General features: G+C 41.4%; 1 protein-coding gene across 1 annotated transcript; it reads left to right on the plus strand.

Annotated features, from left to right (window-relative positions):
* The first annotated feature begins 90 nt into the window (after window positions 1-90).
* On the plus strand, window positions 91-24,331 carry ahctf1 (AT hook containing transcription factor 1). Its single transcript, XM_054771585.1, has 42 exons — window positions 91-317; window positions 2,601-2,727; window positions 4,877-5,027; window positions 5,161-5,263; window positions 5,354-5,534; window positions 5,658-5,865; window positions 6,022-6,138; window positions 6,227-6,311; window positions 6,387-6,537; window positions 7,611-7,743; window positions 10,062-10,243; window positions 10,322-10,383; window positions 10,583-10,711; window positions 11,370-11,460; window positions 11,545-11,634; window positions 11,729-11,869; window positions 12,119-12,223; window positions 12,310-12,406; window positions 12,490-12,613; window positions 12,695-12,751; window positions 13,155-13,301; window positions 13,397-13,587; window positions 13,707-13,851; window positions 14,037-14,168; window positions 14,637-14,784; window positions 14,867-15,017; window positions 15,090-15,197; window positions 15,348-15,492; window positions 15,642-15,857; window positions 16,292-16,880; window positions 16,959-17,255; window positions 17,343-17,442; window positions 17,585-17,715; window positions 17,789-17,885; window positions 18,737-18,858; window positions 18,944-19,209; window positions 19,279-20,898; window positions 21,446-21,683; window positions 21,761-21,907; window positions 21,992-22,080; window positions 22,570-22,652; window positions 23,557-24,331. Exons 2-42 carry the CDS (start codon window positions 2,607-2,609, stop codon window positions 23,753-23,755), a joined length of 7,689 nt encoding a protein of 2,562 aa, XP_054627560.1. The 5' UTR covers window positions 91-317; window positions 2,601-2,606; the 3' UTR covers window positions 23,756-24,331.
* The last annotated feature ends 294 nt before the right edge of the window (window positions 24,332-24,625 follow it).

The raw sequence follows: 24,625 nt of genomic DNA on the forward strand, positions 1-24,625 counted from the left end.
TACCTCGTAATTACGTCCGCCCAACCGGAAGATGGCGCCAGTGAGGAAAGTGCCTCGTCTACAGCCACACAAACAAGCCAGCGAAGCAAAAAAATCTTCACAGCAATCTGTTTTACTCACAGTGGAAATGGCGCTATGCGAAGCCGAAGCTTGAAGTTCTTTGGAAGCTTACAGGCTTGTCATTTAACGCAAGCAACCCAGGGAGTTGAGTGTTGGATTGGCTCCGAGCCGATTATGACGGGCGATCATCTAAACATTAGCCAAGAATAACGACACCTTCGTGGGTTCACTATAAAAGCCGTCTGCAAGCAAAGCAGGTAACGTTATGACAGCGGTAGCAGCTAGCGGCACGTTGCATCACGTTTTCAACTCCTGTTGACGAGCTAGCTGGACGAGCTTAGCTTTTTAAACGTCCCTGTCTTGCTTAGTACGCGCATTTAAAGTGGAAACATCTATAGTGGCTGGTAAATAAGGACAAGAACATATAAATAAACATACCGCAATGTTGCTAGTGGCTAATGTGCTTGCGAGCTTTCTCTCTGTGCAGCTAGGTGAAACTCGGCGAGTTTTATTATAGGCATGATTGGCTTACATTTGGCCTTATATCAAGCTCAGAGTTTGTCTTTTTGATTGTCAATGCTGCCAACTCGAAAACATACACCTTTTACATTGACATCATCGAAGGTTTGTTAAAGTTTACCATCGAACTAGCCAACATGGCTTAACACATGCTCAGTAAATAGCCCTCAATTAATTTCAAAATATGATATATCTAAAATACTTATTATACGAAATACTCTAAATAATATATTAATTTGCTACCATACCTTCAATGTAACCAGTTGTGTTCTGGGTAAATTGTATGCTATCAATCGTGACCTTGCAAGATAGCCTGCTAAGTTAGCCAAAGTGATTGCAAGGCACCTATAGTACTTGTGTTCATTATGTAGCAAAGTAACACCCTATATCATTGTAGTGTGGAACGTCATCATGTATGACATCGTCCTGTAAAACACAATGGAGAGGAATAACGGTTTGTTTACATGCTAGCCAAGCTAACGAATCCGTGCTAGTTGACGATGCTAACTTGTGCCCTGCCATGCTAGCCACAAAGCTAACATTTCAATGGCTTGATATTTTGATGACAGTTACATTTCCACGTTTGTTGACCTTTTTGGTCGTTTTGTGTCTTTTGTTGTGAGAGTCGACAACTTATTTTGATGGTCTTATAATGTTAATTTATAATGTGACGCTTTTAGATGAAGCTTAAGTTAAGTCGCAATAATCAGCGGAATGTTTTTTAAATATTTGTCCTTCTTAAATGATAACTTTATTTCGATATAAACATTTACACTAATCTGTGGTAGAAATAAAGAAGTTGTGTCCATGCTTCACTTTATGGTTAACGTGGGCATACTGACAGCTGGTTTGTTGCGCGGGAGTTCACCTGAATTCCTTGTGTTTTTACCTCATGACACCATTGGGGGGCGTTGTTTCTGTACCGTTTCACTATACTGTACAGTATATTGTAGTTGTGTATTTTAGATCATTTTTTAATTGTAGAGTTAGTTCTGTATTAATCAATGGAACAATAACTTTATAAAAATGTTAAAATACTGTACCGTTCTCACTGGGTCCCCCTTTTTAGATACCACCTTATGCAGATGTATAACACTTCAATATAAAGTGCATAGATACAAACGCACACACACATACTGTATACAACTGAAACCGTTCCTGAGTCCCATGAAAGGACCTACATGAAACAAGCTGCTATTGTTGTTATTATAATTATTGTTATATTTTTGTGATGATTATGTGAAGTCAAGTATTTTTTTTTTTTTTTAAAGGATGGCATTGCTGGGGAAAAAGTGCAAAAAAATCTGAATTTTGTGAAAGTATTTTTATTTGTTGTGCATATTCATTTTATTTAAAGAATGATTCTTTAAAAATGTATGGAAAAAGGCTTGAAAAAATCTGATTTTGGTGAAAATTGGCAAGTATTTTTGCTTTTTTGAAATTATGTTGAGGGGGAAAAAAATTGAATTGTTGCAAATTGGTAGTCTTTTTTTTTTGCAAGAAATACAAAAATATTGGCAAAACACTTCAGCTTGGGGGAAGCATTGCTGAAGCTTTTTTTAACATAATTTTGTAGAAATATTGATGACTGATGGCTACCTTAACTTGAAAATAATTTCTTCAGATTCATTTTTAGTTTTAGACTCCCAAACATAAAAGCAGCTGTGTGGTTCAATAAATCAAATATTAAATTTGTCATCAGTCATTCATCAATGAAATACATTTTATTAGTAGTTTTAGTTTGTTATTGGTCATTTTAGTGATAAAGTTTGCAAGGCCAGTCGTAGCTCCACCAGAAGCCACTACTGTACTGTAAACAAATGCACGTCAGTTGTTATTGTTAGCAACGCAGCACCATTTGTCATTTTGCTGACTGCAGATTTTCTGACAACCACAGCAGCGCTTTAAAAGAGAGCTTTTTTTGTGGAATTATTTTACTGCATTAACAAAGTTATGTGGAACTCTCGTAGGAAAAATTGTGACTGCTGTTTTCTAACAAAGATCCGGTATTGTTGTTACAGTGAGCGATGCATGAGCTGACAGCCCAGGTCACCAGCAGCCTGCTTCCTTTCCCTGCAGTGACCCTTGAGGCTCTGGGAGAGGATGAGATCACTCTGGACTCTGTGCTTCATGGCAGGTTAACGACTGGTGAGTTTAATGGCATAGAGCAAGGGGTACATTGCCACTAAATCCTGGAACTATCAAAAACAGGTGTATGCAGTGTCTTGATGTTAACAGTGCTTAACTTGTTTCTGCGTTTAAAGGACATTTAAGAATGTTACAATGTTGCAGCACAGTGAAAGAACCCTCCCACAATGTCTGGCAATGACTGCAACATCCTCATGATGATGATGATTATATATTGTCCACTATGTGCTTACATCATCATGGTTATCAGTATTAGGCCATGTTTCAGCTGCAGGAATGTATTAAAGCTAGATGTGTCACAAAACGCCCAACTCAGGAGAAGAGACAATGTACAAGATAGGGTCTATGTGGACAAGACGAGATTTTAGCATTAATTTTAAGGAAAGTACAATGAAAAAAATATGATTGGACAGACTTTTTTTAATTTAACCGAGTCACAAAACAATGCAGGCACGTTTTCAAATGTTTATTGTCCCACAAATTAATGCAAAATGATACTATTGTCTACATATTTTTAGATAAATAAACCACTGTTATGATGATATAGCATAATAATATAATATATAATAATGCGATATTTCCTGAAATAAGTCATCTTTCACTCTGTCAGGTTGTGGAATTGCCGTTTGTGACATATATTTTCTCACAGGAAATGTGTACTGTTTAACTTTGCAGCATTTCCTTGACGGTGTATTAAAGTACACGCTTTGTGAACACACACAATTTTGCGCTCTTCTGTTTGTATATACTTTGGTAATCAAACGTCTCACTGGGTGTTGACTGTCGGTGTGTAGTCAGGTGGATATGTTTAGGTGGGCAAGTTGTTGTTTTGTTTATGTTGCCATCACTTTCAAACAAATTCGACATACTGGCTCGTTTGTGTTGATGGGCTCACCTTGCTCATTGTTAACATTCCTACACGGGGGCTTTGGTATTTAGCTTTGCAATAATCCCCCCCCCTAATTTCTGCTCCCTTACCTTGATCCTTGTGAGGCGCCACTTTTTTGCTGTATATATGCTAGCGGCCCCGCCTCCCCCCTCAGGGACAAAGCGACTGTATGAGTGACGAGGTCTCACTCCATCGAACAACGTCTCTAGCTGCTCTATGAAGCGTCTCGGTCCTCAACCAGTGCACAGAGTGAACTCTCCTGCTGCCTGTGTGGCGGCAGAAGACAAGGAAAACAGATGTGCATGCAAATGGCAATATATGGTGGCCAGAAAAATTATCTAGTTCATTTTCATTTATCGTCTGATTAATGACAGTAATTTATTTATTATTACGAGACTGTTTTTTTTTTCTGAATGAGAAATCTTTTGAGTTTGTGAGATCTCATGACATCTAGGCCTGTCACGATAATCGATAAATCGATTCATCGAACCATGTAAAAAAAAAAAACAAAAACAGGTCGATCATTATGATGCCCTTGATAAATTGGCACGTGCATGTATGCGTGTGTTTCGTCTGCTCATCTCTCTGTGCCACACAGGCTAGATGACGAGGGTTCACTCTGCATCTGTCTGTGCGCATTGGTTTTATCGTGAAATGAACAGAGAGAGTGGGCCCTCATCTCATTCACTCTCTTTGTGGAGGCGGGGCTCTACTGAGTGGATACAGGGGTTTACAAGGGAGCTTCATGAGGCAGCATACGCTAACATGAAGGTGCAGAAGCGATGGGTTTTGAGGCGAATGCCACAGCCGACAGCCACAATGTGGGAACATTTCGGTTTTAAACAGAACGAACACCGGCGACCGACACGGACAAAAAAACAGTGCCTTGGGCAGTGGAGCCTTCGTCCCGACAGTAACGCTTACTGAGGCGTTGGGTCAGCAAATATAACCAAAACAGTTGAAAATGGTGCGCTCTCACAACCAGTGTCACTGGCTACATGGCAAAAACATATACAGGCTACTTCTGTGTCAAGCTAGTGTGTCACACAGGTATACCATACACTATACTTGAGTACCACGTAGTGGTTCAAATGTGCATACACCTCTCATGACAATTAATGAAAAAATGGTCTAAAAAATGTTATCGATTAAATTGATTATCGACGATAATTTGTAGCACAATTATTGACCAGCAAATTTGTTATCGTGACAGGCCTAGTGACACCCCTAGTTAAAGTCTGTCTGTGTCTGTGCGTCAAGGCCGTGGAGGACATGCTTGGCTTGCCTACGGCCCCCACCTGGAGTTTGTCCATTCGCTGACTGGAGAGCGTCTGTCTGCATACTGCTTTAGCGGTGGTGGGGAGCACCCGCCCAGTATCCTCACAGCAAGGGACTTCAGCTGGCTCAAAAGGTCAGAGGCTTGCTGACTTACTTTCTTTACACTTTGACTGTTTCAATCGTGCTCTTTTAAATCGTTTATTGCTTTGTAATGGGCATTACCACCAAAAACAATCTGATATTAATTAAAGATTTCCTATTGCTAGGTCTGGATTGCTGGTGGGCTTGGAGGAAACAGAAGGCAGTGTGCTATGTCTCTATGACTTGGGACTGTCAAGGGTGGCCAAAGCTATGATCATACCAGGGAGGGTGAGTACCCTATACTTGATATTGAAAAACATTCCAGCAAATCCCTGAACTATTCATGTTTTACATTACAAGTGTCTTTGTGGTTTATAGATTACAGGTATTGAACCATTAGTGAGCTATGGAGGTGCAAGCACCTCTACCCATCACCTCCACCAGAGTCTTCGCTGGTTCTTTGGCATTGCCGCAGTAGTAACAGATCTGGGTCATGTTTTGCTGGTGGACCTCTGTCTGGATGACCTGTCCTGTAGCCAGAGTGAGCTGGAGGCCTCAGGTGAGGAGTGTCCATGTGATGCAGGGATGTAGTGACTGTACTTTCACAGACTGAAAACAGAAAATATTTTTGTTTACTTTTCCCACTCATTTGTAACCGATCACTCTTTTTTGGGATTCACAGACTTGCAGGTAGTAACCAAATCTCCAGGAGCGATTCCCAAACTCAGAGAAGTAAGCAGCAGAGAGGGCAGACATATTTGCCTCCAGCTCAGTGGGCCCAGTGGTGTTGCAGCTACAGCTCTGCAGTACATCCCCAGAACAAACCAACTGGCCGTGGGCTTCTCCGATGGCTATTTGCAGCTTTGGAACTTGAAGTCTCTCAGAAAAGAGTACGTCTCTAGAAATAGCGAGTTCTGGCTTCTGATTGGCTGAAATGACCTTACAGTGGTCTTTTTTTTATTGTGTGAATGGAGATTTTTTTTTTTTTACTACATTTTGCCATCTGCGTGCATACAGCTATACTAATCCCTCTATTGCATGTTTAGATACCACTGTCAGTTAGATGGTGGCAGGGTGCCCGTGCATGCCTTCACCTTTCAGGAGCCTGAAAATGACCCCAGGAACTGCTGTTACCTCTGGGCTGTCCAGTCTACTCAGGATCAGTAAGTTTCACATTAGACAATTATTTCTGAGTAACGCTTTCTAAGTGTTCTTTCAAGGAAAAGTACTCATCTCTCCGTACCTGCACAGAGAGGGAGATATGGTCACTCTCCGCCTGCTTCAGCTGGCCTTCAGTGAGCGGAGGTGTCTAGCCTCAGGGAAGATCCACTATGAGGTTTGTAGAATATGACTTTTCAAATTTATTTGCTGCTCTTCCTTGATCACCTTTTTTGTGTTTAATACTGCTCAGGGTCTAGAGTACTGTGAGGAGCGTTTCAGTCACGAGCTAAGTGGTGCAGCTTTCCCACTCAGGGCGCAGACCACCAACACCCGTCTGCTGAGTTGTCAGACAATCGAGAAATTCCTACCCCACCCGGACCGGGATGACAGCATGAATGAAGGTCAGACTTTTGAAGTTACTAATAGCCCTAATGGGATCTATAGTACGTTGTACGAACACAACATTGTCATTGGGATACCTGGCCATTACACTTACAGGAACATGACATCTATGCTCCCATTGCCGCTGTAACACCTTCCACTCTTTTGGGACTTTCTACAAAACTTTGGAGTGTTTTTGTCCATTTATCTAGAATAGTACACTAAGTCCCCAACTAACGAACACAATTGGTTCCAGACGACCGTTCTTAAGTCGAATTGTTCTTAAGTCGGGGAAAAGGTAATATTACCAATTATATAGGTACTACATGTACGTGTATACATATACAGTATATGTGTATGTATGTAAATATGAGTTTGGATGCCGTAGTAATATTAAACGAGGATAATTCATGACAAAAACAATAATAAAAATGATGTAATAATACGTAATGATAAATGTTGTTTACCCTTGAGAAGGAGTGGTCAAGCATACGTCGTTGTGGTGGAGGAGGAGTTATTGGAAAAAAAGGAGAAATTGTCGTCGTTAGACTCTTCTAAAAGAGGTAGTGTTCTGTGGGTGGTGTAGAATTAAGCAGGCCTATTAACTATTGATAAACTTTAATCACACGCTCTGTCCGGGTTGTATCATAAAACTCTTAGCCTTCTTCTCTCCTCTTCCTGTCTTCCTGTATCTGTTGGTCCCATTAGCAGTGTCACAGTGCCCTCTGCTGGTCAAGCATGTACCAGTATAACTATGGGTTTGCCAGTCAAGCATGTAGCAGTATAAATATGGACTTATAAGGCAAAACACATGAAAAAATAGACCAGTCGGCTTGTGTTCGTATCTCCGAATGTTCGCACGTTGGATGTTTGTTAGTAGGGGACTTAGTGTACTTGTGAAATCAGGGTGACTGATGTTGCAACAAAGGCTTTTTTCTTAGTCAAGCCCTTCTGCACCAAACTCATTCATAACATGCCTTTGTTGACCTTGCTTTGTGTATTCAGGCACATGAAAGGGCCTTCACAGATAGACTAGTACAAAATATCTTTTTTTTTTTGTCCTTTCGGCACAATGAATCACCTCCCTTTTCAGCTGCATCCCCAGATACCAGCGTGTCTATCTTCAGCTGGCAAGTCAAGGCCTACGGTCAAGGAACGGCATCCACCTCCATTGGGGTCTTTGACATCAACCGCTGGTACCATGCTCAGATGCCAGACTCATTGAGGTAAGTCCAGAGGCCATTTGGAGTCCTAATTCACATATACAGTAGTTGAAAGGTGGCCACATAACAACAGAACTGTATCTCTTCAGTGTTAGACTACATTCGCACTGCAGGGTATGATGCCCAATTTGGATTTTTTGTTCAAATTAATCTTTTATGTGGTCGTTCACATTACGGGAAGTGATGTGCAAGCGCAAAACATGGCATCACACTAATTGTCGTGTGTTTACAGAAGTAAACATTGCCCCGGTTTGTGCTATCCTTGGCACGTTGATGGCAATTTCAAGGATTCTGTGCAGTGGGAGTCAACATTTTGTTAACCAAATGATTTTGTGTCAGAGATTAAAAAGGAAGAGGGTCACAATTTTGTCAGTTATGTGCAACCTGACAGTTCAGACTGCAGTAGATCAGATACATATCAGATTTATATCTACAGACTCTTTCCAAAAAATTAGAATGTCATGGAAAAGTTGTTTAATTTCCATAAATCCATTCAAAAAGTTAAACTTTTATAGGTTATAGATTCAGGGCCCACAATTTAAACAATTTCAAGTGTTTATTTGTTTATTTTTACGTAATTTGGGCTTCCAGCTCATAAAACCCACAAAAACAGGAATTCAAAAAATTAGAATACTGTAAAGAAATCACCATTTACTTCTCAGTTTTTGCAGGAAAAAAAAGAAAGAAATTAGGATCACATCAAATCAATAAAAATATGGTACTTTCAAAACGATATGTCAATCTTCAGTACTTGGTTGGGAATCCCTTTGCCTTAATCACTGCCTCGATGTGACGTGGCATTGAAGCAATCAGCCTGTGGCATTGCCTGGGAGTTATGGAAGCCCAGATTTCCTTGATGCTTGCTGTCAGCTCTTCTTTGTTGTTGGGTCTGGTGCCCCTCATTTTCCTCTTGAGAATACCTCATAGATTCTCAATGGGGTTTAGGTCCGGTGAGTTGGCTGGCCAGTCAAGCACTGTGATGGCATGGGCATCAAACCAGGTTTTGGTGCTTCTGGCGGTATGGGCAGGAGCCAGGTCCTGCTGGAAGATGAAATCTGCATCTCCATACAGATCCTCAGCAGAAGGAATCATGAAGTCCTCTAAAACATTCTGGTAGACTGTTGCGGTGACCTTGGATTTAAGAAAGCAGAGTTTACCAACACCTGCACCGGACATTGCACCCCAAATCATGACGGACTGGATATTTCACACTGGACCTCAGGCAGCTTGGGTTCTGTTCCTCACCCGTCTTCCTTCAAACCCTTGGACCTTGATTCCCAAATGAAAGGCACACTTTACTTTCATCGGAAAAGAGGACCTTGGACCACTGGCCAACAGTCCAGTCCTTCTTCTCCTTGGCCCAGTGGAGACACTTCCTACGTTGGCTCAGGTTCAGAAGTGGCTTGACCCTAGGAACCCCACAGTTTGTAGCCCATCTCCCGGATGCGTCTGAATGTGGTGGTTTTTGAAGCTGTGACTCCCGCCTCATTCCACTCTTTCTGGATCTCTGCCAGATTCTTGAATCTTCCCTGTTTGATAATCCGCTGAAGCCCACGGTCCTCTCTTTTGCTGGTGCATCTTCTCCTGCCACATTTTGCCCTTCCTCTAGACTTTCCATTGATATGCTTGGACACAGCACTCTGTGAACAACCAGCCTCCTTAGCTATGAACTTTTGTGGCTTACCCATCCTATGGAGAGTATCAATGATGGTCTTCTGGCCAGTTGTCATGTCTGCAGTCTTCCCCATATTGAACCCAACTGAGACAATTGAGCAATTTAATGACACCTGGGGAAGCCTGTGCAAGTGATTTGACTTTAGTAGATGATTAGTGTGTGACACTCAGTTTAAAACATTCATGTCCTGCAAAATTTGGGCTGATTTCTTCACAGTATTCTAATTTTTTGAATTCCTGTTTTCGTGGGTTTAATGAGCTGGAAGCCCAAATTATGTAAAAATAAACAAATAAATACTTGAAATCGTTTAAATTGTGGGCCCTGAATCTATAATCTATGAAAGTTTAACTTTTTGAATGGAATTATGGAAATTAAACAACTTTTCCATGACATTCTAATTTTTTGGAAAGGGTCTGTATATACCAATGAGGCCTGATTTGCATTTGAAAAAGTCAAAATTGTACTGATGACACGGAAATAAAAACAATTGGATACAGCTCATGTATGAGCAAAAGAAATTGGAATTGACCTGCGGTGGGAACATAGCCTTATCCACCACAATATTTGGTTTCACCAGAACAGTCCAATTCAAAATATCACTACAGTTACAACATTCGGTTGTTTTCGGGTTTTTTGTTCTCAACAGAACAGGTGAGTCTCTGCAGAACTGTCCCTACCTTGCGGTGTGGTGTCTGGACCAAGTGATGCAAATGGCTTCTCAACACATCCTGCTGGATGTGGTGGTACAGGATCACAGTCTCAGCAGAGGCCTGCCCTTAACTTTTCCACCACCAGAACAATACTTTAATCCAACCGCATATAACTTTGGTAAGTTGGAAAGGAAATGATATATACCATTTTACTGCTGATTGTTATAGACTTTTATTTTTGTTTTTTTGGTGACAGATGCTACTTGCTTATTCAACTCTGGGATTGTGCATTCAACCTGTTCTGGATATCAGAAAGAGGTTGGTCACTATATACAGTATTTGTTTTTAGAAAGTGTATTGTTAAGCATTTATGGCTTTAATGCTTGAAATTTAGATCCTCATCTCAGAATTACAGTGACAACAATGACCTTTTTTAAATAAATAAATAAATAAATAAATAATCTTGCAAACTTGCTTGAAAGTGTTTTTGATTTAGATTTATCTCTTCCCCCACCAGACACTGAACTTTTTGAAGAAAGCTGCTCCTTGTTCCAGTGATATCATCTCCAGCAGCTACTTGCGCTGCCTCATGTCTGGGCTCTTGTCCTCTCGCCAAGCTGACGCACACAACTCCAGCCTCTCTCAGGTAGACGCACATAATAAAATGTCTAAGCAGTGTTTGTGTACGTCAGTGGTGACCAAATTGCAGCCCACAGCTCATTTTAAAACGGGAGCGCATTCTAAAGATACAATTACTTATAAACAATACCATAAATTCTGGACTATAAGCCATCACGTTTTTCACACACTTTGAACCCTGTGGACAAAACAATGATGTGGATAATTTATGGCTAAAAGAACAGTTCCCATAATGCTTAGAATGCAGAGTCAGGAAGTAGTGAAGTGGACGCTAATAGCACATTTTGAAGTCTTAGGCAGCAATCGTGTTCTGAACGGACAAATCGCAGGTATGCTGAGCTTATCCATGTACAAAATGTTTTCTCATTAAATTCAGTGGTTGTGGCTTATATTCAGGTGCGTGCAATAGTCTAGAATGTACTGTACTGTAAAAACGGGAAACAAGGTGTAATTTTCGGAGGAAATGTTTAATGTTGATGCTAACAACACATCTGACAGGCAGGCTGTTTTTTTTTTTTTTTCTTTCTTTAGATGTATATCACTTATGAAAATGTACCCCAGATTTTTCAGTATGCAGCCCAGTGAAAAAAAGTTTGATGTATGCGATTTATATGCAATTGGTACTTTTCACTCACTGTAAAATGTGATTGTAACATGGCCAATAGGAGGAGCAGCTGGATGCTATTCTGTCAACTGCCGTGGAGACCAGCTCTTTGGGACTGATCACTGGTTGTATCAAGCAGTGGACTGCTGAGGGTGAGAAGCAGTCTGCACAAGGCCTGAAATGTTGCCATTATGTGGCCCAGTGTCATACAGACTGTGATACTCTTCTCCCATCAGAACAACCAGGCTCTGCATTAAATCTGCGCTACATCTTGGATTGGGCTTGGAACAAAGTGATCCAGACCAAGGAAGAACTGGATGACATCTGTAAGTGCCTAGTTGTTGGAATTGTAATAGAGCATTAGATTGAAAACCTCAGGAGTTCATGAAGTTGTCACTCACTGATATGGTTGTTCACTAGGTGCACCGCTCTTTGACAGCTCATCCAACTTCACAGACCCTCAGACCATGCAGCTGCTGCAGCACAGCCAGAGACTGCTGGAGAACCTCAGTACCATCTTCCACTGTATGCTCACTGAGGCTCAGGAGCTCACTCAGAAAGGTGCTGCAGGGGAGCAGTCCCTTCTTTGTTACGCGTTATACAAGCAACTGCATTGCAATTGTGCTTTCATCCACTTGTATTTTGGAATGCATGCTAAATGCCCCGGGTTACATAGTGGGCACTTATAGCCATGCATGACGAGTTGTGCACGGAACATTGTTAATGACTGAGTACTACAGTAATGCCATACAGTTACTCTACCGTTCTTGTACAGTTGGATTTATGGTTGTTCTTTATTTGTTTGTCCAGGTCTAGTTGGTCTTATCAACAAAAACAGGGTGTCCAGTCTGATTTCCAAGTATGCGGAAGTCGTCCTCTGGTTCTGTCGCACTGGCCTGCTGCCCGAAGGATCAGGTAAATATGATCAGGCAGAGCTTTTAAATGTGATGTGATGATTTTTTATGTGTTTCTTCACTATGGTTTGTAACTCATGTCTATAGATGTGGATGCCATGCAGATCTCCAGGCCTTTCTACAGTCACTCAGTCATCAGCAACTACTACTCTATTCGCAGGGAGGAGCTCACCACAATGGCAAAGTGAATAGTCGTTGTAAAGAGAATGACATAACTTGGTGGTGCTTGGTGGATTCACACCCTTTATTGCCTATGCTCTGTCTCAGGGGCAAGTGGTGTGCAGATTGCCTGATGATTGACAGTTTGGTCGACCAATGTGGAGACCGTTTAATCAGCCTGTGGAAAAGGGATGATGTAGGAACAGGACAGTACCCACCACCTACCCTTCATGTCAGTTTATCTTAAATTCAACACACTCATACAGATATGTTCCAACACAATGAGTAACTTAACTATGTGTTTTTATTGCAGGCTTTGCTAGATATTTATCTTCTGGAAAACGTTGATGAAGCTTCAAAACATGCAATTGTATCCTTCAGACCCAGCATTTCCCATCTGATAAATGAGCAACTTTTTGTTCAAAAACTACACCTTGGATATTAGTAGTGTTTCATTTTCTTGCACTGTAACGCGATATGACATTTAAACCTTTGAAAATGAACACACAATAGACAATAGACACCAGGCCTCAATTAATCTCTGGGTGTGTTGTCCACTTGAATAAATACACACTGCACTTCAAATAGATACTGTACCTTATGTACCAGTCTTTTAACCACTAACAGATGCCTGATACTCTCTGCAGTTCAGTAAATGAAGGATCTGAGGAATTACAGCATATTGTATACTATTCGAATTAGAATTGTATAAATCTGTCCCAGATGCAGGGTATGTTGTATCCTTTTGTGTATAAGCCTTGACATGCTCTTAGGTGATCTACCTGTTGCTGGATGTTATTTACTCCTTCCCCAATAAGGAGGGCGCTTCAGTGACGTCTTTCCCCACTGCTTTTGCCATCCCCATTGGACTGGTCAAACTGGTACAAGGCCTCTGGCTGTTGGATCATCGTGACCATCAGGTTTGCACATACATTTACTAATTGGGGAAAAAAAGAAAGTAACACTGCAGGACTTTTTTTTTAAAGATGTGTTGTTTAATACCTCTTTGGAACAGAGTTCATTTGAGCTGCTCCTCCATCCAGCGGCCTCTCAGTGTCACTTTGAGTGGCAGCATGAGCGTGTCCTGCAAGCACTGATGTGCCAGGGCCAACACTCACTGGCATTGCGCTACTTTCATGTCGCAAAACCTCTGATATCCTCCACCTCCCAGGCCAGGCTCTGCCTCTCTGTACTGCTACACAACAGGTAAGAAGAGAAAAGAGTCTTATGCATAATTTTTGACAGTGAAGACCTGTCATCCTTATTTACGAACCTACCTGCATTGGATTTTTTTATTTAATTTTTAGTAATACTCTCTGTCACAGGTGTCTCACTGAGGCATGGTCATTGCTACGGCAACACTCGAATCATCTCAATGCATCCGAGCTGCTGGGATTCCTGTACGAGAGGTGCCAGGAGCTGGGCCTCATTAAAGAGCTGCTTAAGCTGCCTCTGGGCCACACTGAACAGGTCACTTTTATGACATATTACTTGCTTTTTGCCAGTTATTCTGTGAAGAGGATGGTAGTGTATGTGTAATGTCCCAGGGAAACAAGCAATATTGAATGTGCAGATGTAAGAATGTTCTACTATATAGAGGTGCTTCTGAGTTATGCTTCTATGCATAGTCTTATCTTTTGGGATTTTGTTTTTAGGAAACGTTGGAGAAGTTTCTTCAAGGCACAGGTGGTCTCCACAACAGAGAAATACTCATGGTTCATTACCTTCAACAATCCAACTACATACCAGCCCTGCGACTCAACCACAGCCTCAAAATGCACCTTGTGGTATGACACGCACTTGCTCATGCATTATTAACAATGGTGGAACATTAAAGGTTGAACACAATGCATTGTAGAATGCTGGAATAAAGAAATGTTCCAGTTTGTTTACATTTGGAAACATTTTGAGAAATAATACAAATACAGTTAATCTGTTCCAGGCTCACACTGTCACCATCATAAATCCTATATTAAGATCAACATTTACATTCTAACAATTCATACAAGTGTCACAAATATAGAGTAATATATGATTGTTGCTGAACTGAGGTCTTGCCTGTTATGGTGTCCTTTCATTTGATCAGAGGAATATCTTTCCAGAAAATCTTGGTTGAATTTCAATTGTGTGACCTCCAATACATTCAACATTTGGAGTTCCACTGTATTTAAACATTTAAAATTTCAGTAATATACTTCAGTTATTGCTGTCTAATTTCTACAACATAAGACGCATACCTGTGCTGTTTTACTCAGAACGAGCGAGACCCAAAACTTAAAGAGCGTTCCAACACCCGCAACTCTATTTTGGATCAGTATGGCAAAGTTCTTCCCAGAGTGCAGAGGAAACTGGCAATGGAGAGAGCCAAACCCTACCAACATCCTAGCACCATCCACAAAGAAGGTAGAGTGGAAGAGAGAAATGATTGAACGCTTTCCTATCTTTCTGATTGCATAACATAACATAATTTCCCATTGTGGTGCAGTGACTCGGCCACAGCCTCTGTCAGCCATCAGCAAGCGTTCCACTAATGAGAAGGTGATGTCCAGGGCGGGCTTTATCCACAATGTTCTGACCAAGATTGAGGAGGTGTGGTTGGGCAAAGGAGATGCGCCGCATTCCTCCCCTGCTATGAGGTGAGCCCATAGCAAATACCCAAAGATTTTTGTTTAATGATTTACTTGCTTTTGTAAAAATGTGCCTGTTAGTCCAAGGACAGCTGGATTCTTGAGTCCCGGGCTCAAGGCTGCATCCCCTGCCCAACCAGAACCATTCTTGGGAACGCCGATCACAATGAGCTCTAAACGAAAGTCAAGGTAATTTCATGGAAGCCAGTGTCAATTAGACAGTATTAATGAAAGTCGACAACCATAGACAATTCGGTGTAATGAGTGTCCTTTCATGACTTTTAACCCTGTGTTCATGGTGGTTTTGCAACCCTGCTCCCTCTCTCAAATGTGACGCAGGCTAATAGACCTGGTGGTTCATCCCTCCTGTCAGATTACTCAACCCTTGCTCAGTCCAGCCAGACCTTCTAGTGTTTGGGTCTCTCCAAAAAGCACCACTAAGGCCCCTGAATTCAGCCTCTTACAAACGCCACAGGTTGTCAAGGTGAAACCCAGTATTATTCAATAATATATTTATTGATGCCTTTTAAAGAAATATTATCCGGTAATCTTTATATGCTAAATGTGCCTGTAAAGTTATGAACAAGTGTGTGAACATATTAACTTTTTTTTTTTTTTTTTGGGTCATATCAGCGAGCTCGTGCCTTGGCTGCTTCCGGGCCTGTTTTCACAGCCTTTACCCCTCAGTCCATTCTACGTAGCAGCCTGAGGCCCACCCCTGTGGCCACACCCTCCGCATCTTCCGGGCGCTCCATCACACCTCCACTCCGCAGCAAAGAGAGTCGGATCACCTTTAGTGAATTGACAGATTCTCCTGAAGTCCAAACAGACATCCACTTGACCAATGGGGTAAGACCAGTGCTGAGTGTTGATATTTACCCGTAAGCATCTAATACTGTACAAATAGTTTTCTTTGTAGTTATCCAATGATTGTAGCACCTAGTGGCATGAAGGCACCCTGGGTCCAATGGATGCAAAGCCACAAGCATACATTATTTAGTTTGTTAGATACACTGAAGTATGGTGGCTCTAATGTGTCAGAAAGTCTCAATACTGGACTGGTGGAAGAGACCCACTCTGTAAGTGAACTGTATTATGTCAGGCTCCACCCTTTTAGGTTCCATATTACTGTAGTGATATAATAAGAATGGTATTGTGGTGGTCCTCAGTATTTTGACAACAGCAACTCAAAAATGACTGTAGTTAAGTGTGCTGAACTCTAAAGCTTGGTGAAAACATACTTTACAGTAAATCCAATTAATCTGGAACCTTTTTTCTCCTAGGTGGCAGCAGATGGTGAGATTAGCTTACTAACAACTGAAGCCAGGCCGTCTAACACACGTAAGACCCAGTCCTCGCAACTTGCTGATGATGAGGAAGCAGAGCAGATCCATGTGAAGTTTATGCCTCCTGAAGGTGGCATTCACTCACCACAGCTTAGATGCTCTGTGAGGCAATCCTTCTTTACAGAAACAACCAAACCATCGGACACGACTCGACATAGTTTGAGCTTTGACACTAGCCAGACATCCTTCCGGTCGACAGACACCACTCTGGAATACTATGATACTCCTCTCTCAGGGGATCAACAAGAGGAAAAAGAGCACATCTGTACGGAGAGGGCAGATGATGTTGTGACAGTGAACATCAAGTTCCCAACTGATGAAGCAGAGCCAGAGCAGAACTCTTTACCAACAACTGAGCCCGCCCTTCTTCTGGTGTCAAATGATGCTGATTGTCAAGACCAGGAGCTGAAGAAAGATCAGACATTTGAGGAAGCAGCACAGTGTAAAACAAATGAACCAGACAATGAATCAAGCAGCAAACAAGAAGATGCTGCCGTTATTGAACAAGAGGAAACATCCAGTCACAGTAATTAATTATATCAGTTTGCTGGTTTATTACACCAACCACACAAGATTAAATCATTTTGCATTTTTCTGCCACTAGGTGGTCATCTCTCCCCAGAGGCACAATCTCTGCCACTAAGCACTGAGGAGGACCCATCCCAGTCAGAGGTCGTGGAATCCACAGCCTGCATTACACACACAAACGCACGTGGAGATGCTGAGTCCACAGCATCCACACATCATCTGAACGCATGTGAAGACACTGAAGCTGCAAACTTCATTGAGCACATGAATGCAAGTGGGGACACTGAGTCCACAACATTCACTGAGCATGTGAAAGTATGTGGAGACACTGAGGCCAAACCTGTACCAACAGAGAATATAGAGCAATCTCCAGGTGTGTCCATTTGGATAGAAAAAAAATTCTCAATTTACAGTTTGCTTCTTTGTGATTTTGATATACTATTCTTTTGTCTGCCATCAGATCTGACCGAATTTGTGCAGCGACATTTGTTTGGCAACGATTTGACTCCTCTTCTGACACACTCTGGAGTCCATGACTTATCACCACCAACCCCAAGCACGTATGTCTTTATTTCACACAGTAATTCAGATACACATTGAGTCATGAAGCTTGACATCCGTGTGGATTTTCGTCAGTTGCTTATTGGTATTTTTTTTTTCCTCCACATAATTTTAAAGTAAATAACAATTGCTTTGTCTCAGTGAGGTGCCAGGTGATGTCAAAGAGGATGATGAGACTGCTCCTGAAGCTACACCTGAGCTCATCAGCCAAAAATCTCCTGTCTCAGTCCCATTATCAGAACCGACTGGCACGCAATCCCATGGTGACGAAGGTATGTGCACATCAACACAAATTTCCTATCACTCAGTTACTTGTGATTTTTATCTTTTTTTTCTGTCCATTAGATCTGACCGACTTTGTACAGCGACATTTGTTTGGTGGTGACATGTCTCCTCTGACCCGCTCTGGAATTCATCACTTACCACAAACAACCCCCAGCACGTATGTTTTGTTTTGTTTGCCTGTGTTTTTTCAATCAAACTACAAATTACTAACACTGGGAAGGGCATTTGACATTTCATTGATTTACCCTGGGGCAAGTCATCATTTACCTTAGTTATTCAATGGGAGAAGAGAAGTGTGTTTTTGACAGAGGCATGGATGTAGCTGAACTCCTGTATATCTTCATACCGATGATGAATTAATTGTAAATAACAATACGCCAAGCATAACGCACGAGTTTTACAGATGGGTATTGCAACCAGTGTTTTAAAGTGCATACAGAGGTTGCTACAGCTATGGTATGCTAATCGCTCATGATACTTCAAATTCAGCTACTGCCATCTTGTGTAGCTAATACAAACTCCATCTGGACGATATTACAGCCACACCTGTTAATGCCAATGGTTTCTGACCTGGTGCAAATTTTCTTTTGTAAACCACGCATACTGTATCTATAGGAGACTTAGTTGTTGAATTGAATGGAGGTGTTATTTGGAGTATTTACATGTGTATCAACTATGGATGGGAATGAGTAATGGTTTATGGAAAATTCACAGTTTAGAATTTTCTCTATCCAGTATTTAATCAACATTCAAACTCTAAAGGTATTGTTGCATCGTAGTCATAGTAGTGTTGACATTTATTTCACTGCTTGACAACAAACAGCTGGCATTGTAGTTTAATTCAACCCTGACTAGTGCTGCCTAAACATTGTTTTTCAAATCTATGATGCATCTCAGTGTTTGTTCAGGGAGTCCTGCAGTTTGGGAACGTCCTTATGGGTTTTATGCCGCTACATACCGTTTTTTTTTTTTTTTTAAATCATTGATATTGACTCTACTTTTTCTCAGTGAAGTGCAAGGTGATGTCGAAACGGATGATGAAGCTGCTTTTGAAGCTCCACTTGTGTTCACCAGCCAAAAATCCACCAGCTCTGTGACATCCTCAGAGCCAACTGGCACAGACTCACACTGTGAGGAAGACCCGCACACTTCCCAGTCACTCATTTACATTTATTTACATGCTCACATGCTTTACACATTTTCTTGTCCTTTTAGCTGTTATGAGTGTGAATGAGGACAGCGATGAAATTTCCATCTCTGAGTCTGAAGAAGAAGAGGAGGAAGAAGAAGATGGGGTGGAAAAGGAATCTGAGGAGGAGGACTCAGGCAGTGAGGTGGAAATCATTGAGGAGGTCCAGGGTAACGGAGGCCTCCCACCCAGCTCGGTCTTTGTACAGCAAGAACACGATCACTTCTTACCAGCTTTGTCAGAGCAGGATGCTGCAGCGTTTTCCCTCATAACACCAGGCGTTGAAATGAAGGTACACAAATGACCTCCTTTTAATAATCGATATCTGGGTTTAGTCTGATCAGTCATTTTTTGTTTGCAGCTGGTCGGAGAGGAGATGGGAGGCGAGGTGTTGATGGTGAGACTCGGTGCTGATACAGGAGTGATGGAAGCGCTTGAGGATGAAGGTCAAGGGTCATCTTACATGGATCTTAAACCTTCAACCACTCTCCTGGTTCCTCTTGAGCTCGTGGACGGACAACAGGACGTGGTCGACAGTGTCCCATTTGGACTGCCTGAGATTCATCAAACCGTCGTGTCTGACGACCAGAGGTGCGAAACTCACAGCGATTTCTGTCTCATGCTGGATGTTGAAGAGGCCAAGGTTAAAGACGCAGCTGTGTTGCCAGTGGACGATGATCAGCAGTCATCACAACCGGCTTCTCATGAGTCGATATTAGTGGCTACTGATGGCCTTGTGACAGAAGCAGAGGTTGTTAACCAGGGTGCTATCAGGTTTGATGATGGAACACAGGATGACGAGATGGAAATTGAGCCTGTGGTTGAGAATGAAATCAATGGCCAAACTGACCTAGAGAACAATTACACCGAGGAGGAACAGAAGGTGGAAGAGCCTCAAGAACAAATAGAAGGACCTGGAGCAGCTCCAGAGGAGGAACCTGCAGAAGCTTTGGAGACAAAGGATAGTCAAGATTCTGTAGGACAAAAAGATGCTGAGGAGATGGAAGGAGATGAGGGCAAAGCTGAAACTGTGCAGGAAGACATTAATACAAGTCTTGCAGAGACCCCCAACTCTTTGGAGGAACATCAGCAGGAAGTCGACCACACATCTTTAAAAAACGAACTGAGTAACAGGCTGGAAAGTCCAAGCAAGACCACAACTACTAGTGAAACAAGAATTGAAGATGTTGAAGAGACCAACACTGTGCAGCAAAATGTAAGTTCAACCACCCAACCTGAAGAACAGCATAGTGTCCCAGAGACACCAACTTCTCAGAAGAAGAAGACAGCCCAGTTCACCCCTACACAGATGACGACACGAGCGAGGAGAACTGTCACCTTCATGTCTCCCCTCCCAGAGGAGGCAGACAAAAACACAGTAGTTATCCCTGCCTCGCCCAGTCGTACCCCTAGAAAAGCTAAAGGAACCAAAGTCCGAGCCGGCACACCTAGGAGGAGCACACGTAAAGCTCCAACTGAAATTCCTCAAGTCCAGGAGGAAAGTCCTAAGAAGGTCCATCAGGAGAAAGATGTGGATGATGCTGCTGTAGCTTCAAATACGTCTTTAGCTGTTTCTCCTTCCAGACGACGGGCTTCTCAGAGAGACGGTCCTTCAAGAATCAGACAAATGAGTGAAGGCAAAGAGCCTGGCATCATAAAGAAGGGAGAACAAGCAGAAGAGGTCATGGATAAAATCCTTGCTCCAGACCCAACCACCAGGAGTTCCACCCCGGCCAAACGCAGGGCCACTCAGCCTAACACTCCAAGGAGATCTAGCCGCAGAAACCTTAACAGCAGTGAGGTAGTGCCGCCAACTTTAGAGGTCTTAAAAGAGGATGAGGAGGAGGAGGTTTCTTCCCTAACTGTCAAACACAGCACCAGAAAGACCAAAGTCAAACCATCGGAAGAGGACAACAGAAATTCAAGCTCAAGTAGAACGACGCGTCAATCTAGGCGCATGACTCTGAATGACTATCCACAGGTAAGGATGCGCAGCGTATCAAAATCTGCTTCACTTTGTTCTGGGATTTGTCTGTTACTGACACTATCTCTGAAGGCGGAATGTAGCTGGCACAACAACTTCATGCACCAATTCTGTCTTTGTATGTTTTATACAAAACAGCAACAAAGATACATTGTGGGTTTGCTTTCCTAGTATCTAGTAATTATAAACTAAAAACAATAATGAAAAAAGTTGTTTCCACAAAACATTTTCCATGAAGAATCAACACTTGACTAAAATAAATGAATAAAATATCAACATTTGAAAGCAGTGTTGTCAGTCCAGCAGTTTAAAAATGATAAAAATGATCAAATGAGCCAGTGTGAGGAACCTCACTTCAACTTTCTACTGGTCTGAATAGAAGAATTGCAGACATTTTTTAATGATTTCTTGCTCATTTCAAAGGTGTTTGGTTATGTTTGGAGTTTAATTTTCTGACCTTCCTACACCATGCTCCATGTATGCATCCTTTTTGGTTGTATTTAAACGTGCTGAAGTAAAATTGGTCCCTGTGTTACTCCCTCAGAGTGCAACAAAGATGGAAGCGAGCATCAGTGGAAACCTTAAAGTCAGCCAAGATGATGTGCATGAGCCCAAACTGAACAGCACTGTGGGTCGCACAAGCCTGCGACGGACAACCAGGGGTAAAATGTGGGACCACCCGGAGGAAGACCTCTTCCTACTGGCTTCGCCTCTAGAGGTGGATTCCGAAACTCCTATAGCAGACGCGCTAATGAAGAGGCTCCAGGATGAGAAGCGGGAAGGTAACGTCTTTTCTTTTCAAAACCTGATTTCATTCACATTCTAGCATGTTCAAGCAAACACTTGTTAATATTACCAGGAGGAGTTGTCAGAAGGATGTTGAGGACCAGAAGTACCAAATCAACAGCGGAGTCCGACAAGGATGGCCTGGCGGCAGAACCTGCAGACGACATCAGCCCGGGAGAGCTTTCATTTATCTACTTGCCCTCACGGAGGAGAACAAGAGGTATCTTTATATCTGTGCTAAACAACCTTTTGCTTTAAGACATGGTAAGCCATGGTAATGTTTGTATGCGTGTGTGTTTATTAGCCAGCAGAGCAGAGTCTCCAGGCCCCAGTGAAGAGTTTCCAATGGCCGTCTCTCGCAACAAGGGAAGAAATGTCAAAACCGTTTCAAAGGTCAGTTTTTACAACTGTATTGTATATTCCAGAAAACCATGTACACACAAACCCACTCTTTTGTGATCATTGTGGACTTGCATCCACATACAAACTGTTGCATGTCACTGAAAACAAATTTGTGAAATGTAATTTTAATTAAAAAAATAAATACATTTACATTATTTTATTTTAATAAATGCAATTTATAATATTTGCTTTTTTTGTCATTTGCAATTTAATTTGCTTACTTTTCCATTGTTATGTTGTTTCCAGAAATTCCTTTTTTTGTTGTTGTTTTTTTTTTTTAAGGAAGTGCAGACAGATTTTTATACATTTTTTGCTCCATAGTGGCACAAAAATATCTTTTGGATTATCAGCATGTGGACAACCCTCATCGAGTGAATAATTTTTATAAGTAGATTTATAATTAGGTTTATTTGATTTGTATTTTGTTGTTTATCAAAATCTTTGAATACATATTTTGATATCAATTATTTCATTTTTTAGGAAGAATTGACTTCAGAAGAAGACCAGGTGGAAGAGGGGAAAGCAGCCGCTAAAACTAGAAAAACTGGAAAACTAACGGCTAAGTATGAATTTGTTATGCTTCAATTGCTTCAAATTGTCAATCATAGTCAGAGGCTTTATTATTACATCTTTGACAACAATGATACAGGCAATAAAATCTGTCAGAAGTTGTGTATTTAATATACAGTACCATCTAAAAAGTTTGAAGACATATTCTCATTTAATAGCATCAGCAAGTGTCCAAACTTGTAACTGCCACTATATGTATAAATTAAACAAAATTTAAATTTAGTTGTAATGTAAAATAATTACAGTGCCTCATTTATTGCGGTTCATTGGTTCCAGACCCAACCGTGATATTATTGCGAAACATACAAGTATATACATATAAATGGAATATTTTCATAATTAGAACTTAGCGAACCCGTTTACAATCTTCTAAATACGGGTTTTAACAATATTAGAGCCCTCTAGACATGAAATAACCTCCATATAGTGACCTTTACACTCCTGTTACTCAATATAGTAGATATCAAAGGAGATAAGCCATTTAAATCAAACAAAATAAGACATTTAAGACAAAAATAAAACTTGTGCTCATATGTGTCGAAGTAAATGTGTTGCAGACGTGTGGACAGGAGTTTCGGCTGGATTACGGCCACAACAATAGCCCTTGTTATTATGATTATTATTATTGTGCCTGTTTTGAGATAATGTAAACCTGCAAAGAAAGCCTGTTGTTCCAGCGATAGTCTGGTGCTTGTCTCACCGAACAATTACTGACACCCAGTGACCAATGCGGAATACTACATTTATGTACATTTATTCATGTATTTATTAATTAATATGCATGTGTGATCGAGTGAAGCCGCGATGTGGAGAGGGACGACTGTATTTATTTATAAACTGGTTGCAAAAATAAAATATGACCATGCTTGTTGTTTTCTCTCAACACTTCATCTTCAGAGCCAAAGCTGCTTCACAGCCACCCCCCGTAGTCAAAGCTGATGTGATCTCACCGCTGCCCAGTCCAGCAGATCCAGTCCCACGAGCACAGAAGAGGATCAAGGAGGAGGACGCTCCAACCTCAAGTATGAACCTCCGGCGTAAACGCATAATGGAAAGGGTTTTCACCAAACCTGTCACAAGGAGGAAGAAGGTCTGAGGGAGGGAACAGTGTGGTTAAACGCAGACATCGGCTCCCCCTACAGGATGGCAGAATACAAGCAATGTGGACATACTGTATCAGAGCTCATTCTCTGCTGGATCATCAGAACAAAAATAAAACACTTATGAAGAACCAGAGAAGAAAGTAATCTTGCCTTTTAGTACAGAGGCTTTATTTACGTTCTCTTTTTAAGTTTGTGTGTTCCTAATTTTAACATTTTGGAAAACTGCTGGTAAAGCAACCAATGTTTCTAACAAAGTGTAAATAATTATTTTTTGTTTATTTGTTCCAAATAAAGATAATAAAGAAATATGCTGATTTGGAGGGTTTGTGGCTCATGCTAATCACTGCTCTGGTCTTAAGGATTTGATGAATCAGGCACATGACGTTGATGTTCACTGGTGCCAAAATGTTTACTCTAAATATTGTACAGTGTGCAAAGAAAAAAAAACACACTTTGGATTTGTTTGACTTGTTTTGAGACACATTAAGCGTGTTCATGGCTGATACATAGGCTATTTTCTGATGAATGTCTTATTTTTGATGACTGCTCTTTGATAAATACAGTAAAGATTGAACCATTGTACTGCTGCTGCTGTCTTTTCTTTGTATTGTGTTTTCTGGGCATGTTGTGGGGTTCAAAGGTCAAATTAATGCATGATCTCTTTACCATACATTTCAGCGCTATCTATAAATATAAATATAAATACTATACAAACAGTTCCAAAGGTGATATTGTATGTACGTGTAAGTGATACTGTGCTTTTGAATAATTCATGGCAGTGAAAGGGAAACGTGTAACAGGACACAGGTGTATGTGTGTGTGGTTTCTCTGGTCCGGCCTTAAAAAAAACCCAGAAATCTAAC

The sequence above is a fragment of the Dunckerocampus dactyliophorus genome, chromosome 3 (genome assembly GCF_027744805.1).
Source record: "Dunckerocampus dactyliophorus isolate RoL2022-P2 chromosome 3, RoL_Ddac_1.1, whole genome shotgun sequence".
Taxonomy (NCBI): Eukaryota; Metazoa; Chordata; class Actinopteri; order Syngnathiformes; family Syngnathidae; genus Dunckerocampus; species Dunckerocampus dactyliophorus.

Bases quoted from the DNA above. Each gene is read 5' to 3' on its own strand.
- ahctf1 (XM_054771585.1), top strand. From the start codon at position 2,607: ATGCATGAGCTGACAGCCCAGGTCACCAGCAGCCTGCTTCCTTTCCCT. The intron at 12,224-12,309 runs GTAAATATGATC...TCATGTCTATAG, and splicing joins CCTGCTGCCCGAAGGATCAG to ATGTGGATGCCATGCAGATC. The intron at 15,493-15,641 runs GTGAAACCCAGT...GGGTCATATCAG, and splicing joins AAACGCCACAGGTTGTCAAG to CGAGCTCGTGCCTTGGCTGC.